Source organism: Myotis davidii, unplaced genomic scaffold, assembly GCF_000327345.1.
Source record: "Myotis davidii unplaced genomic scaffold, ASM32734v1 scaffold1569, whole genome shotgun sequence".
In the NCBI taxonomy this organism is placed as follows: Eukaryota; Metazoa; Chordata; class Mammalia; order Chiroptera; family Vespertilionidae; genus Myotis; species Myotis davidii.
In genome coordinates, this window is record NW_006299704.1 from 84,977 (window position 1) to 103,068 (window position 18,092).

General features: G+C 50.5%; 1 protein-coding gene across 1 annotated transcript in view; it reads right to left on the minus strand.

The window, feature by feature from the left end:
- Positions 1-18,092, minus strand: part of TBC1D8 (TBC1 domain family member 8) — a 78,978-nt gene that overhangs the window by 48,201 nt on the left and 12,685 nt on the right. Inside the window, exon 3 of the mRNA XM_015571560.1 lies at positions 2,324-2,442. Coding sequence (XP_015427046.1) covers positions 2,324-2,442 — 119 coding nt within the window. The remainder of the gene's footprint in view (positions 1-2,323; positions 2,443-18,092) is intronic.

Genomic DNA, 18,092 nt, shown 5'->3' on the forward strand with positions numbered 1-18,092 from the left:
CATTTAGAGACTCTCAACGCTGTGCAATTTAAGACACCCACATTCATTCTTCTCCCTCAAACAGACATTAGCCATCATCTCCCATGAAGAAACTCACCCGCCCCTCCCACAGACACCCGCCCCTCCCACAGACAGGCTATGAGGACTCAGTGGTTGGCATGTGAGTTCCGTGCGCAGCAACACCAAAGAACCACCCAAGCTGGAGTTACCTTTAAAAAATGAACAAATCGTCTTCCTCATTACGCTCAACAATGTTGCTATATAGCCAACAATGGCCCACCTGGCTGGTCTGGCTCAGTGGATAGAGTGTCAGCCCATGGACTAAAGGGTCCTGGGTTTAATCCTGGTCAAGAGCACAAACTTCATTTATAGGCTCGATCCCTGGCCACGTGCAGCAGGCAGCCAATCGATGTGTCTCTCAGCGATTTTTCTCTCTCTCTGTCTATCCCTCTCTCTCCCACTTTCTCTCTAAGAAAAATAATCAATGGAAAAATAATGCTAATGACTGCCTAACTGTGATACCTGGCACATTTCATAGGTCTTCTATAGTCCTCCAAAGTAGAAAAGGAACGTAATGGTTGGGGTTTCCGTGGCTCCGAATACTTCCAGAGCAGTCGGAAACAACTCAGACTGCCCAGCGAGACAGCGGAGCGTCCACACCGAGATGCCCTCACCTCCCACGGGTTCCCACGGGGATTTCCTGCCAACAGCCTGCCGCCCTCAACGCAGGCTCCTTCTCCTCTGCCCATCCCCTCTCTACAAACATGCTGCTTTCTGTTAAGATGCTCACAAGCCCCAAGCTCTAGCCATCCCCGAGTTTCTCCCATGTACTGGCGTGACGCACATTAATAAAATTTGCTTTTCTCTTGTTACTCTGACTTTTGTCAGTTGAATTTCTGGGGCCACAGCCTCAGAACCGAGATGGGCAGAGGACATTTCTCCTCCCTCAGAAACTCTCCTAAAGTCACAGGTCCAAAGCGAATCCCCCTCCAGCACTCAAGCAAAAAACCACCGCAACCCACGTCAGACCAAGAAAAGGGGGAAGCGTGAAAAATAACCAGGAAACGGGCATTTCTGTAGCTAAGCCTCACTGCGCCCTGGCCCAGGGACCCAAGTACAGGCCACCAGGCCAAGCTGAGGTGCAGCCACAGCCAGGCACGCCCACCACAGCCCCTCACCTGCTCACCCAAGGCCGGAGGCAAAGCCAAGAGGCCACCAGCCAACACAGCCACCTCCTGGCTGGATTCAAGAGACCTCTGTTTCCTTCCTGACCCCACAAGTACCCCCAGCCCCCAAAGGAAAAGAACGCTTCTCTACTGTCCCTTTAAAATCACAATTTCACTTGACACCCTTTACTAACGCTGAGCGCTTAGTGTATAGGAAAGGGAGACATTTGAAGAGAAAAACAACCCAGCAAAATCAATGGTCTGGAATGTTTTACCCTAAAGGAGGAAAACTTACTACTGCTACTGTGTAGCTGTTTCATAAGAGTGGCATTTTGGCCCTAGCTGCTTTTGCTCAGTGGATAGAGCGTTGGCCTGTGGACTGAAGGGTCCTGGGTTTGATTCTGGTCAAGGGCCCATGCCCGGTTTGTGGGCTCAATCCCCAGTAAGAGAGCGTGCAGGAGGCAGCCGATCAATGTTCTTTCTCATCACTGATGTTTCTATCTCCCTCTCCCTTCCTCTATGAAATCAATAAAAATATATATTTTTTAAAAAGAGTAAAATTTTGAATAAGAAACCATTTCTCTGCCTGGTTGGGTTATTAAAACAATGGCTACCAGCCATGTTACTGTGAGAGCAGTGATGTGAGGGGTGATTCACAGGAGACAGCGAGAGAAACTCTCCGAGAGCCAGGTACTGCCCCATCCAGCTCTCTCGCCATCTCAAAACTTAATTGGCTTTACATCCATTCGATGTGCATATTTTCAGAATAAGAATCCACTTTTAGAAGGAGGAAAGTGTGACGCCCAACAAAATAGTCACAAGATGTTGCAACTGCAAAAAAGTTGAGAATAATTAATTTTAAAAGTCAAATAACATTGTTGTTCTGCAAAAACAAATATGACTTTTTTTTCCGCCTAAGACAAAAAAAATGGCCTGCTCTTCTGTACAGGACAACAAAAACTTGGGTCTGAGAATGAGGCCTTTTTCACATTTTAGGTGTATCTTGCCAAACTGAACAGGTGACAAGAGGAACTCATTGCCTTTATGTGTTAGGCCAGGAGTTCAGTCACAGCGGAGAAAACGCAGAATAAGTTAAAAATGCTTGTGTTCAAATTGTCACAAGGAAGCTGGGAGGGGGTGTCGGCACGGGCACCCACCTGCACCTTCCCTTTGACGAAGCTGGCGATGTCCTCCTTGCTGTCAAAGACGGGCAGGGTGTGCAGCAGGTTCCGCTCCAGCCAGTCCCAGTGCTGCTCGACCTCCTCCAGCGTCGCCCCTGGTGCAGCAGGAAAGACACGGGGTTGAGAGACAAGAGCAAGTCCCAGAACGAGGATTCGTTTCCCAGATGACACGAATCTATGTTTATGGAATTTTTCCATCCTGGGTTCTCACATCCTGGACCAGCTGCCCAGGATGCGCCCCACTGGAGCCCGGTCTCCCCGCACGGGGACTTCGACACCTGTCCCAAGGCCACACCAGCCGGGTGACCCTGGGGCATGCTCTCTGGACGTCCTGCCTCCTTCATATGTGGCATTCCTATGGCCTCCACACAAATGACAAAAGTATCCAAGATTATAGCGCTATTCCAGGGTTATAGCGCACGCAGCAGCGCGAATCTCACGCTCACAGTTTCCCTGTAAGAATGAGGCCTCAAGACAGGCCTCGGCCCGGCTGAGGGGAGCGCCTCCGAGAGGCGTTGCCACTTGCAGCAGGCCTGGCTGCACACGACTTCCGGGCTTACAGCATATCCCTCAAAATATATAAAGAAGAGGCTTCAGCCCTGGCCTGCGGCTCAGGAGTTGGAGCAGCGGTTCTCAACCTGTGGGTCGCGACCCCTTTGGCGGTCAACGACCCTTTCACAGGGGTCGCCTAAGACCATCCTGCATATCAGATATTTACATTATAATTCATAACAGTAGCAACATTACAGTTATGAAGTAGCAACGAAAATAATTTTATGGTTGGGTCACAACATGAGGAACTGTATTTAAAGGGCCAGAAGGTTGAGAACCACTGAGTTAGAACACTCCCAGCCAAGGGCACATACCTGGGTGCTGGTTCACTCCCTGCTCTAAGTGGGGGCACATGTGGGAGGCAACCAGTCAATGTTTCTCTCCCGCTCACCCCTTCTATTTCTTTCTAAAAAGCAATGGAAAAAAATATCCTCATGTGAGGATTAACAACAACAAAAAAGGCTTCATAATACATGTTAAAAGAAAAACATTGAAGTGTGTTAGTAAGTTAATTTCTTTCAAAGGCAACAACAACAACAAAACCATGCTATTTTGGAGGCATTAAGAAAGGCTGTTACCAAAAAGCTTAGCTGTGTTAGCTGTGCTGGCTGTGGTGGCTGTGTTGGCTGTGTCAGCTATGTCGGCTGTGTTAGCTGTATTGGCTGCGTCAGCTATGTCGGCTGTGTTAACTGTGTTGGCTGTGTGAGTGTGTCAACTGTATTAGCTGTATCGGCTGTGTTAGTTGTGTCAGCTGTGTGAGCATGTCAGCTGTGTTAGCTGTGTTAGTTATGTTGGCTGTGTGTGTTGGCTGTGTCAGCTGTGTCGGCTGTGTTGGCTGTGTGAGCATGTCAGCTGTGTCGGCTGTGTTAGTTGTGTCGGCTGTATCAGCTGTGTGAGCGTGTCAGCCGTGTTGTGTCGGCTGTATTAGCTGTGTTGGCTGTGTGAGCGTGTCAGCCATGTTAGTTGTGTCGGCTGTATTAGCTGTGTTGGCTGTGTGAGCGTGTCAGCCATGTTAGTTGTGTCGGCTGTATTAGCTGTGTTGGCTGTGTGAGCGTGTCAGCCATGTTAGTTGTGTCGGCTGTATTAGCTGTGTTGGCTGTGTGAGCGTGTCAGCCATGTTAGTTGTGTCGGCTGTATTAGCTGTGTTGGCTGTGTGAGCGTGTCAGCCATGTTAGTTGTGTCGGCTGTATTAGCTGTGTTGGCTGTGTGAGCGTGTCAGCCATGTTAGTTGTGTCGGCTGTATTAGCTGTGTTGGCTGTGTGAGCGTGTCAGCCATGTTAGTTGTGTCGGCTGTATTAGCTGTGTTGGCTGTGTGAGCGTGTCAGCCATGTTAGTTGTGTCGGCTGTATTAGCTGTGTTGGCTGTGTGAGCATGTAAGCTGTGTTGGCTGAGTGAGCGTGTCAGCCATGTTGGCTGTATTGGTTCAATGTTAGAAATGAACCAACAAAGTGTTCCCACGGCTTACATCAGGCCCAGCTACACTGGGTAATGCGCCACCCTGCCCTGGCGCTGACCAGTGAGGAGAACATGACCCTGAAAGGACACACCTGGAAAGCTGCTGACTGTGTGAGTGTGTCAGCCGTGTAAGCTGTGTGAGCCGTGTTAGCCGTGTTGGCTGTGTGAGCGTGTCAGCCGTGTAAGCTGTGTGAGCCATGTCAGCCGTGTTAGCTGTGTTAATTGTATTTCCTCTCAGGAAGTATCCTCGTCCTCGCCACTGGGCAGTGGGCACCTGGGCTGTGCCCGCAGTCAGTGAAGGCTGGCACAGAGCAGAGGCTCAGTGAAGTCCTGGGTGTGAAGAAACTGGCGCTGGACAGGGGAGGCTCCTGGGCACCAGGAGCAGATAAGGCTGATGGCAGAGTCAGATTTCCAAAGCGGAAGCAGGAGACACTCTAGCCATGAAGGAGCGATGGGCATCAGGCAAACCACAGCAGGAGGGAAGCACTGGCAAGGGGCATGAACCACAGGCCACGCCCCACTAACAGGCCACGCCCCACTAACACAGGCCACGCCCCACTAACACAGGCCACGCCCCCAAAACAGGCCATGCCCCACTAACACAGGTCATATGACATTAACACAGGCCACGCCCCACTAACAGGCCATGCCCCACTAACACAGGTCATATGACACTAACACAGGCCATGCCCCACTAACACAGGTCATATGACACTAACACAGGCCACACCCCACTAACAGCCAGGCCCTCATCCTGAGTTTTCCCTCCCAGAGTACGAGTGCATGAGTGGACCTCACAACACCCGACTCATATAAAGGCCACAGAACTCACTGGGATGTGCGTTTGGGGCCGGGGAGAGCAAAGGACCTGCATCAGCACCGTCTGAGCGGGCAGTGTGGGAAGGAGTAAATAGGAAGCTAGGAATACGACAAGGAAAAATGAGTTTAAAACAACGGTTTTTTCTTGTATTCTCCCAAGTTTCAGGCACGGCACTGCCAAAACAATGTCCTTCAGTCACTACTAACAACAGGCTTCCGTCCGTCCTGGAGCCGGCCCGTGGCTGCCCGCACCTCTGCCCACAGGCCCGCGGGCACCTGGTCCGCTCTCAGCCGCGTGGCTAATTGACGGCACACCAGGCAGAGGTCTGACAGCAGCTGTTGCTCACAGCTGAGTCCTGGAGCCTCAGACATGGTGGCAGGTTGGTTCCGGGGAGGACCTTCCCGGCTCACAGACGGCTGCTGCCTCACTGTCCACACCTGGCCGGGGCCGAGGGGCCTGGAGTCGCCCTGCCTATGACCTCCTCTCACCCTAATGCCTCCCACAGTTCCCAGCTCCCAGGACCACCACAGGGGACAGGGCTTCAACGTGTGAATCCTTTGAGGGTCACAATTCAGTCCCTAACGACCGGTGACCCTTCTCAGCTACCCAGCACCCGCCACCCTGTCTGGCTCTGAAAGGACAAGAAACTCAGGAAGCAGCCATCGGGGCTGTGGTCGCAGTGGATGGACGATGGGCAGGTCAAGGTGCCTGGCGACAGGCAATCAATTGTAGGGACCTCACTCCCCCCTGCAGTTTGGACCCCTGACCTTTCCTCCCCAGAGGTAGCATCTAGGCCTCAGTTGTAGTTCACTCCAGGCCCAGAAGAGCAGCAAAACCAGACAAGTGTCCCCACAGCTGACATCAGGCCCAGCTGCACTGGGTAATGACGCCCCTGCCGTGGCGCTGACCATCGAGACGACCATGACCCTGAAAGGACACACCTGGAAAGCTGCTGACTGTTTACTGAGATCTTCCCTGGAACCTCCCCTAAGGTCTCCACCCTAAAGCCCTAAGACGGAGGACCCAGCGCCTCCCTCCAGGAAGTACCACACTGCCTTTCTCCCCCACCTGGCGAGTGTAACCATTACCACCTTCCTCACTTCTAACCTCCAAGGGCCCTTCTCTGCCGCTGTAACTTGTTCCTCAGCCATTTCTTCTACCATCATTTCTTCCCTTTCTGTGACTTTCCAAATAAACGTTCTTACAGTTGGAGTCTTGGCTCGGGAGTCTCTCCCAGCAGAATCCAGGACCCAGGCACCGAGGTTGCTGAGCCAAGGTCCGGTCTGACCCCACCAGTCAGACGCCTGGTGCCCTTCCCGCCCCAATCACAGCTCCAGGTGACTGGCTGTAAACCTCTGGCTCCTCGACCCTCCCATCGAGGAGGCCCTGTGGTGTCCGGAAACCGGGGCCCTCCAGACCCCCCATTCCTCTCCTAAAGGGAAAGAACATTTTGACACAAAATCAAACCAAACCGTTCTGGCCTCCACTGCATGAACCCATGAAACTTCCAAATGCTGCCTGCCTGGCCCTGGCCCCAGGCTCCCAGGCTCCCAGGCTCGGGGTGGATGGGGAGCGCAGGGCCTGCTGCCCGCCGCCCGCCTGCACCTCCTTGCTGGGTCAGTGTCCTCACACAGCAACCGCAGCGCCAGTCACAGACACAACAGACACCCAACGCCTGGCAGATCGGGCACGGCGACTGCAGCAGGCAAAGCACGCCACGGCCTCCAGAGCCGCTGGGCTGGGCTGGGCTGGGCCGACAGACCTGCCCGGGCCTCGCTCTCTCCTCGCTTCCAGGGCCTCTTTCTGGATCTTCATCCTTCATTATCTGTGATAACACAGCTCTTGGCTCAGGAGCCTTCTGTAAAGCGAGCAGTCAGTGGAAGTGGAGAGCGCACTGGCCCTCAGTGATCTGCTCCATGCTTCACACACTTCCTGTTCCACAAAGAAGAGCTGAAGGGTCAGGAAGGAGGGAGAGGGCGAGGACTCCCCGGTGGCCCTTCTATTCCAGCCGTCCCATCAATGCGCGATGCGCCTGAGAGAGGAGACGGAGGCCGATGCGTCTCCACGGTCACATATGAATGAAAGGTCACCCGCTCAACCCTGAAGGGCCTTGCAGCCCCCGATAAGCTGGGTCTCATCACTAGGGAGCATCTGCAGAGGCCACAGGGCCAGCACTGCCGACGGCTTGACTCAAGTGCACGCGTCCTTGTGCTTGCCGGCTGAGCCCCTCAGCCACGTCCCTGGACAGGAAGCAGGTTCCCTCATCTCAGCTGATAACCAGACACCATGACCACATCACAGTATGTCATACGAATGAAGACAGCCATCAAAAAATTAAACCATTATTCTTTAAAAAATTCTTCTACAGCCCTGGCCAGGGCTCATTCAATGCCATGGGAATGTACCCAGTTATTAATAACTGTAAAGGAGCAAAGGGAAGGCCAATTGCAGGCCTGCCCGGGCAAGGCTGGGAGACACAGGGAAGGCACCTGTCGGTCAGTCACACCTGGGAACAGGTCACTGGCCAGAGCAGGGGTGGCCACTGCAAGGGCGGGAGGACTGAGATCCGCCACCTCCTAAATGAAGGCGCTCCCTCGCTGTGCTCCCGGGACTCTGGGAGCAGGGGGTGTGCGCCCGGGGCTCCCTCACCTGCCATTTGCCCATGGCCATGTGGACCTACGCCGGGCCGATGGACTGCAGCTCGCCTGATGCCGACTGACCCCGCTGCACGTGGAGCAGAAACTGGACTCTGGCTTTGCTCCCAGCTCTGCCAACTCCCAGCTGCACCTCTTGCAGGACTGGGATGAAGAGCTGTGGGGCTGAGGGGACCCGGATATAATCCCACACAAATAACATTCACTCGCCTTCCCAGGGGGCCTCTGGGAATGCTTATTCCAGCAGTTCCCCAGGAGCCCCCCACCAGCAGCAGAGGCGACCACCCACGCATTTCTCGGATCACACGTTGTTTGGAGCATCATTCCGTACCCCAGAAAGGTTGTGGGTTCCATTCCCAGTCAGAGCACATACCTAGGCGACCAGTTCAATCCCCGGTTAGGAGCGTACGGGAGGCAGCCAGTGGATGTTTCTCACTCAAATCCATGTGTGTTTTTCTCTCTCTCCCTCCTCTCTCTAAAGTCAATAGAAACATATCTGCGGGTGAGGACTGAAAGAACAACTTGCTCTACCTGCTGGGGAAGAGCTTGTGACAGGAAGAGATGATTCTAAACGGTACCTTGAGAAGGAGAATAACTGCACCCAGAGGCTACACTGAGCACAGCGTGACGGTCCCCCACCACCTGGGCCTGAGGTGCCGCACCGGACGCCTCCCAGCAAGGACGGCGAGTGAGGAAACTTTTCCACTGCGCCGGCCTCCATTTCCTACCAAAGCTGCCAAACGGCAGGGAAATGTTCCAAACTTTCATTTCCTCTGCAGGGAAGTCTCATGATTGGCTTCAAAAATGCCATAAATCAGGGACGGAGCCTCTCGGCGTGTGTGACGCTGGGAGCTTGTTCTCCAACTATGCGAAGTGGCCCCTCAGAAACCAGCTTTTAGAACGCGACACAGAGGAGACAGCAGGTGCACACACTCATGAGGGTGACCCTGCCCTGTGAACTACACCTTGGACTTCTGCGCACATGAATGCACCTGTTTGTGGGTCGTGGTCAAAGCCACGTCATGGGCAACGTGGCGGGAAATGGGAGAGAGAAAGGAAGAAAGTGAGAATTTGTCATGCACTGAAGAGGCAGAATGAGAAAAAGGCTACAAATGAACTCAACACAACAGCCCTCCCCACGCGCGACTTCCAAGACCAGGACGCTGCTGCGGGCCTGCCCCCGCCCCACCTACCCGGGGGGCCCAGGCCCGCCTGTCACGCTGCAGCAGGCCGGTGGGTGGTAAGCAGGTTCTCTGGGTCACAGGGCGGAGCCCTGGCCCAGAAGGACTGGTGTCCTCATAAGAAGTGGCACACACACCAGGAGTGCAGAGGGCACAGCCAGAGCTGGCTGCCCGGCCGGGCGAGGCCTCCACAGACACCCTCCCGCCCGCACCTGTGTCGTGTCCAGCCCCTGGGCTGTGAGGAAGCAGTTGCTGCTGCCGCCAGGTCTGTGGTGTTTCGTTTAGAGGCCACAGCTCTCTAAAATCAGCACTCACAGGAGCGCCTGGCTGAGAACACAAGTCCAAATATTGAATTACACTTTGTTTTATTAAGACCCCTAATTTTGCAGAAAAAGAAAGTTCAGTGGATCTTAAACATTACCCATGTGGGAAGTAAAAAATCAGATTTGTAAATCCCTAGGCAAAACTAAAATACAGTATGAGAAACCTCAACTAAGACCACAGAACAAACAACGCTGTTAATTTCTAAATAAATGACTCACAAAACTATGCTCACAGGAAGCACAGCCAGAGGGGCAGACAGGCCTCCTCGCCTGTGCAGCACGCGCCGCCGGCGAGGTGCCCACCTGCTCTTCAGCAAGAGCATCTCCAAGTTCTCCAGCATCCCCACTCAGCCTGGAGAACAGCAAGGCAGATGAGCCCTGAAGGCCTGGTTTTTCTGGTTCGTCTGTAATACACTATGGAGGCTGGGAGTGGGGCGAGAGGGAGCGTGAGGGGAGACAACATCTGAGTTGCTTAGAAACTCACACACAATATTTATTCTCTTTGCTTTTCCCAGAGGTACTTTCAGGAAATAAAACAAGCGTCGTATTGACTACACCTACAGCTTCTGCACAAACACAGCCATAAATAACTTGATCCAAGCTTCACTTTCAAAAAGCAAGTCTCTATATAATAAATGTCCAATTGAATGGAACACCTTCTCCAGCCACTGAGACCCTGGTTCACAATCAAATGGGCATCGCGTGCACCTCGCTCAGCTCTGCTCCAAACACCAACAGCCACTGTCTAATGCCTGGACTCGACGCTACACACACAAAGCAGCAAATTAAAGGTGTAGTAGCCCTGCTAGTGTGGCTCAGTGGGTAGAGCGCCAGCCTGGGGGCTGAAGGATCCAGGTTCGATTCCAGTCAAGGGCATGGACCTCGGTTGCAGGCTTGATCCCCAGCCCTGGTCGGGGCTTGTGTGGGAGGCAACCAATCAATGTGTCTCTCTCGCATCAATGTTTCTCTCTCTCTGCCTTTCCCCCTCCATTCCCCTCTCTCTCTCTCTCTAAAAAAAAAAAAATCAATTGGAAAATATCCTCGGCTGAGGATTAACAAAATTAATTAACTAATTAATTATAAAATATACCATGCATTCTAAAAAAACAAAAATTAAAGTGTAACTGTCAAGGTACTGTCATTCCTAAATGCCACTCACCCCTCACACAGTTACTCAGAGGCAGTTACAACAGGGAGAGGGTGGGACCAGGGCCCCACTTGCCTAAAGGAAACGTGTGTGTCTGAGCAGCATCCTCACAGGACCTGGCAGGGCAGGGAGGGTCACACCCTCGACTTCCAGGGCTTTTGCTGTGTACATGTCTCACTGGATGGGTTAAGAAAGTAAATTTTAAACCTTTCTTTTTACATAATTTCCTTGCCATTTTGCCTTCAAATTAAAATGAGTCTTCCAAGTATTTAGAATAAGTGAAAAACAAATAAACTCAACCTCCTTAATACTGAAAGTGCAATTGATTTTCCATTTCTAATGGAAAGTCACTTAAATGTCCTTGTCTTGGTGCCACTGGCAACACTTCTCAGAACAGAAGCAGGGAGAGGGGCAAAGATGCAGAGATCGGTTTTCCTCACAGAAGAAACACCGATCAATAGAAACAGAAATAACACAGATAAATACCAATAGGCAAGGTCATAGAACAGCCACTATAAATACACTCCAATGTTCAAAAAGCAGAGGTCAGTTTAAGCACAGTGAGAGACTGAACAGGAGGTACACAAAAAGACTCAGAGCTAACGTGCAGGGGTTAAATCAGTGTCTGAAATCAGAAATATACTGGATGGGATTAGAGGTAAATTAGACATTGCAGGGGAAAGGAGTAAGAGAACTTGAGGATATGGTGATAAAAACTACCTACAGTGAAAAATACCTACAGAGGAAAAAGAATTAACAAGCCCTAGCTGGTTTGGCTCAGTGCACAGAGCATTGGCCTGCGGACTGAAGGGTCCTGCGTTCGATTCCAGTCAAGGGCACATACCCAGGTTGTGGGCTTGATCCCCAGTAGGGGGCGTGCAGGAAGCATCTGATCAATGATTCTCTCTCATCATTGATGTTTCTATCTCCCCTCTCCCTTCCTCTCTGAAATCAATAAAAACATTTTTTAAAAAAAAGAATTAACAAGAGAAAGAACAGGGATTCAGTGAGCTTTGGAATAACAACCAGCCTAAAAGTGTGTAATTGGCCCTGGCTGGTGTGATTCAGTGAACAGAGCATCAGCCCATGCACCAAAAGGTGGCGGGTTCAATGCCCGGTCAAGAGTACGTATCTGGCCTCACTAGTTTGGAGGGCGGGCACTAGTGAGAGGAGGACGGGCAGTAGTGAGAGGAGGGGCGGGCACTAGTGAGAGGAGGGCTGGCACTAGTGAGAGGAGGACGGGCAGTAGTGAGAGGAGGGGCAGGCACTAGTGAGAGGAGGGGGGCACTAGTGAAAGGAGGGCGGGCACTAGTGAGAGGAGGGCAGGCATTAGTGAGAGGAGGGCGGGCACTAGTGAGCGGAGGGTGGCAGTAGTGAGAGGAGGGTGGGCAGTAGTGAGAGGAGGGGCGGGAACTAGTGAGAGGAAGGCGGGCAGTAGTGAGAGGAGGGCGGGCAGTAGTGAGAGGAGGGCAGGCAGTAGTGAGAGGAGGGCGGGCAGTAGTGAGAGGAGGGCGGGCAGTAGTGAGAGAAGGATGGGCACTTGTGAGAGGAGGGGGCAGTCCTGCAGGAAGCTCACTGCTGCCCTCTTGTCCGACGTTACCACAGCCGCTCCGCCTCCAGCAGCCCCGCCCACCAGCCACGACCTCAGCATCGGGCGACTCCTCCACCAGCTAAAAGATGGCCACTCCCTGAAGGCTCAGATGGTGGTTAGTGGTTTTAACAATAAAGTATTTTTTCAATCAAGATATGTTTTTTAGGCGTATAAACCTCAATTTTGTGGACCTCCATTTAACAGACTTTGGATTTAATGGATGAAGTTTCTTGTCTGTGTATCATATGTGAAAATTAATACCCTGTTAATTTTAAAATGCTTTTATCCAAGATTTGCTTGTAATTAAATTAACATGTTATTTTTTTATTAATTCATTTATAGTTTTTTGTAATCCTCACCCAAAGAATATTTTTCCATTGATTTTTAGAGAGAGTAGAAGTGAGAGGGAAAGACAGAGAGAAACATCGATGTGAGAGAAATACATTGGTATACATTGGTTGCCTCCTGCACGTGCCCTGACCAGGGCCTGGGCCTGGGAAGGAGCCTGCAACCGAGGCCGGTGCCCTTGAACAGAATCAAACGCAGGACCCTCTGTCCGCAGGCTGACACTCTATCCACTGAGCCAAGCTAGCTAGGGCAATTCACTGTAATTTTTAACAAATTTTAACAAATAGGCCAAATGTTGGGAAAAACACTAGTAATTTTGCCAGCATAATAAATATTACACATCATCTACATGTTTAAATCCAGTCACCGCTCGTAAGCAACGTCCAGGGACTGGTTAGCGTGTGATCACACCGCGGGGAGCGCGGGACTGGTTCTGTGGGCGCCTGTGGCTTCTGCGGGCCTTGCCGCTGGGCCCGTGTCCCAGGTGGCTCAGCCCCGCCAGCGCACGCGTCTGTTCCCTCGGTGACAGGAGTGCTCACATTTGCTAGACTGTTCAGTGTAAATGTAAAATGTCTGTCAGGAACAGAGAGACCTTTTCTGTGACATGGAACCTTCATACTTGCTTAATTTTAATTACACAAACTTGTCCACATAAGTAAAAGTAAGCTCTCACTTGTCAATTTTTAACACATGCATTCGGAAAGCCTACTTTATTATGTAACGGACTTGGCTGTAACCCATGGTCCGCGTAGCCTGTGGCACCGAGGTCCTGGATGCTGTTGCCCCGTCCCGGGAGGCCGCCCGCCGCTCCTGAGAGGGGCTGCTTGGCTGGCCTGAGCCGGCCCAGCGTCTGCGGACGCGTCTGTGTTAATAACCTGGTCAGCAGCCTTGTTTATCCATTCATTCAATTGCTTTGGATTGCTTTCTTTTCGTATTGATTTAACTTAATTTTATAAAAAATTTAAGCTTTTTTACAATTTCTTAATCAAACCTAAAATATCCATAAAACAAAATATTTGTCGAGACACCACGTTTCCATCACTTGCGGCTGGGCTTCCTGCCATTGACAAACATTTGACAAATACATCAAGTCCCCACGCATGTGTCACGCGCGCCCTTGCCCTCCCGGCGGCTCTGGAAGTCGCTCCGTGTCAGAGAGTCGGCATGGCCCGCCCTCGCCTTCGCCTTCGCAGTGCAGACAGACGGAGTCTTCAGTCTGCTCTCTCACTAGTGCCCGCCCCTCCTCTCACTACTGCCCGCCCTCCTCTCACTACTGCCCACCCTCTGCTCACTAGTGCCGCCCTCCGCTCACTAGTGCCCGCCCTCCTCTCACTAATGCCTGCCCTCCTCTCACTAGTGCCCGCCCTCCTCTCACTAGTGCCCCCCTCCTCTCACTACTGCCCGTCCTCCTCTCACTAGTGCCAGCCCTCCTCTCACTAGTGCCCGCCCCTCCTCTCACTACTGCCCGTCCTCCTCTCACTAATGCCTGCCTGTGGCCTGTGGCCTGTGACCTCTGGGACAGTGCAAACCCCAGAGGAGCTTCTTCACCATTGGAGCCGCCCTTCCACTGCGCGGCCTCCTCAGCTCAGCGGGCATGGCGCTCCCAGTCCTCGCTGTCATTGCTGCAGCCCTCAGCACCTCTGCACCAGGAGAGACGGCGGCCCTCAGTGAGCACTACAGGCCCTGGAGGGCTACCAGCTGGCCTCACTTCCATGCTTCCAGCTTCAGGACGATGGAGGCCTGAGGAGCGGGAGGCAGATGGGCAGGGCCAGCATGTGGGGCATTCAGAACACACACAAGATTTGTGATTAAGCCACTTTTAGATGATTACTGTCTTATTTGAGCACCGTTCATGTTGTCCCCCAAATTACAAAATAACATCAAAGCACACGGAGCACAGGTCACCATAGCAATATAATAATGAAAAAGCTTGAAATATTGAGAGATTTACCAAAATGAACACAGAGACACAAAGTTAAGCAAATGGTGAAGTGGTGTGGACAGACTGGCTCCATGCAGAGTTGCCACAAACCCTCAGTTTGTAAAAAATGCAGTATTTGCAAAGTGCAAGAAAGCAAAGCATGGTAAAACAAGATGTGTCTGTAATTGCACAAAGAAAATAACAATTTTAAAGCTTTTTGACTGTACATCATAGTTAAATATATTCTAAGGCCAAATATAGCTGCAAAAACTTAAATTTCATTCAGTAGTCCCTTATTATTAATAGCAATATTGGCATTATCCTATGTAATAAAAGGCTAATATGCAAATCTACCAAACGGAGGAACAACTGGTTGCTATGATTAGCAGTGACCACCAGGGGGCAGACACTCAACACAGTAGCTGCCCCCTGGCGGTCAGTGCACTCCCACGGGGGGAGCTACACTCAGCCAGTAGCCGGGCTCACAGCTGGTGAGCGCAGTGGTGGTGGCCGGGGCCTCTCCTGCCTCTGAGCAGCGGGGAGTGGGTCTAAGCCACCAGGTGGACATCCTCTGAGAGGTCCTGGACTGCGAGAGGCACAGGCCAGGCTAAGGGACCCCCACAAATGCACGAATGTTGTGCACTGGGCCTCTAGTTTAGAAATAATGTTTATGGATAGATGTGTGTATAACAGGTAGATAATAATTATGTAAATATTGTTAGAAGCCAAGATTTTTCACTGAATAAAAAAAGAAAAACAAATATAAAATCAAAGTTAAGTTATAACTAGCTTCACAGCAGACTCAGAAAGTGGCGTAGGAACCCAGGATTTACCACTTTCCTTCATAACACACACGTCTTAGCTCACACGTACTCAGCACTCCCCACTGAAAGGAGCCAGGGCTACTTTGGACGAACGGCCAAGTCCCCATAGGAGGCAGGACGTGCACAAGGTGGGCATTTACCATCGTGCTGGTCAGAGAGCAAGGAAGCACCGAAGGTGGATGGGAGTGAGACCAAGTCACAGACACTACAGCACAGGGCCAGGGGCAGAGGACGGGCCCACCCGAGTATCAGAAAGGACCATCGTTAACAAAAGCACACTGAATACATAGAAACTCGTGGCTTACAGTGTCCACTGTACATCCTTCCAACTTTTCAGTACGTTTGAAATGTGTCACAATAAAATGTTGGGAGCGGGGATTATTGTCTTTGAAATGATACTAAAAAGGGAGATGGGAGAAGGAAGGAAAAAGAAAGGTACAACAAAAAATAATAGCATGCCCTTGTCATCACAGCACAAGCAGGCACCAACTCCTCACACGAACAATCGCATTTAAAGGTGCGTAGTAAAAGTGAGCATTCTTGTCCTACTTTTTCTGAAGGTACCATGTCTCAGGCTGACCCACTAGCCCTACCTAGTGAGCTTAAGCTGGCAGTTGTGAAAGGACTGGTCAAATTAGAAAACCAGCATTTTGTGTTATAGAGAAGAAATTAATGCAGAAAATGTTCATAATGGGTAAAATCACTGGATGAAGGGTGATGGGGAAGAATGCAGTGGGAGCCATCACCTGAACTCATTAACTGGTCTGCATCACTGAGAGTGAACCCCCAGGTGACAAGCGCCTCCTGAGAGCATGCGGCATGAGGGACGGGAACACCTGTTAAGTATTCCTCTTCTTAAAAAGCTGAACCTCTGGGGAGAACCATGATGACAACATAGGTAAATGCCAGGACTCGCTGCCTCCCACCACCACATCAAAACTACACCTAAAATACCATCTGAAAGCTGGCTGAATGGAAGTCCTACAACTAGAGAGGTAAAGAAGAAAGCGTACTGACACTGGTAGGAGGGGCAGAGGTGCAAACAGGCTGGTCCGACACCCACATGCGGCATTTTTTTTAATCGGGAGGCCCAGGATTCCAAAGCTGGGAAGAGAAGTCCCCGTAACTTTGGACTCTAAAAACCAGTAGGGATTGTGGCTGAGTGACACGGAGGTTGCTGAAGACCCGGTACTCCTCGAGGGCCAGTGCACGAACTTAGAGTCTCGCTTCCTCTGAGCTCCAGTTCTGGATGGCTTTGGGGAACGCAAACACTTACGGAGAGGAAATGGATTGTCTGGCATCAGGGCAGGAACTTGGGGGGTGGCTTTCTCCAAGGAGGAGGTGCTCACAGGGGTCATTGTTCCTGTGCTGGGACCTCCTTCCCACCCCTCAAACTCCCCACCTCCCTCCCAAAGCTAATTGGCAGCCATATCTGGGTTTCTATCAGCTTGGCTCACACTGCTCGTTCCACCTTGGTGATTCCCTGCAACCCCAGTGGACAGCTTCAGACCATAGCAGATGGCAACTGTATACATCCACAGTGATACACTCAAGGGGCAGACTCAGTGAGCACCAAAGCCCTACTGAACCAAGTCCTGCTCCATAGGAGTGTCTCCTGCACAGCAGCTCTCCCACTGTAGTCACAGCTGGTCCTCACAGCCAATTTGCCTGGGGGTCAATTCCTCCCAGTGACACCAACAGCAATCAAGGCTCAACTACAACAAAACTGTGCACACAGCCCACACAGGGGCGCACCTAGAGTGCCCAGCTCAGGTGACTGGGGAGGTGGAGCCACTGGTCCCTACAGGACACCTGCTACACGAGGTCACGTTACCAATTCCAGGAGACATAGCAGCTCTACCTAATACTCCCTCTGTCCCATAATAATAGTAGCAGTTGATGAATGTAATTTGTCCCATAATAATAGTAGCAAAAGAAAATAAATACAGAACACAACATTTATTATCAAAAAACTAGATTAAACAATAAATTAAAAATAGTACTCCTAATTTTTATTTTGAGTGTTCAGATAGTTTCTGGATTTTTCAATAATTTCGTTACTGCATTTTAAACTTGTAGGTAGGATCCCTTGGCTGTGAAGCTTTGCTTTCCCTCTATGTGTGAGCTTAAAATGATTGGAGCCATCGTTCTTCAAGTTTTTCTCCATAATCTTTGCATTTACGTCCACAGTTTTGTTTTTTCAAAGAATCAACATTAGCATAAGATTCTCCTTGACAATTATTTTCGGAAGCATGTTTCCAAATTCTCGATATGGTCATTCTGTTGCACTTAAATTGTTTTGCAGCTAACGTAATTGCACCTTTCTGTAACTTTCCCTTTTTCTTTTGATGCATCAAGAACTGGACAATCGCAACTCGATCTTTGCTTGAAAACTCTTTTTTTCATCTTACTTTTACAATGGGTTGATATTCAACTGAAATAAAACAATTTTGATCAGTGGATGAAATTAGAAAAATAGTTATAATTCATAATAATTAGATTAACCTAAAAATTGAAAGATGTGTCAAAACAAATGACAGATGTCATGAAACATTGATTTTGATCGAAGGCTTCACAATATTGCGCTACAACATAACTTACACCTGCATTCGCCAATAATTCCCGTTTAAATAGTCCCTTGCTGCTATTATTACGGGACAGAGAGAGTAGATATTTTTTATACTATAAGGACAGTACACAGAAGTAAAGAACAGTCGTGGCAGCTCACCTACACACACCTGGCAACCATAAATCAGGTAACGGTATGTTAGAGTGACGGAAATAACTTAAATCACCAGAGGCTGTAGGGCAAAACTAGAATTCCAGAGAAAACGTACCTTTTGTGGATCATTGATGAAATTATTGTTATTGAACTGATATTCCTAAAGACTTGGTTGAATTTTTTTTTTTTTTTGTTTTTGCCTGGGGC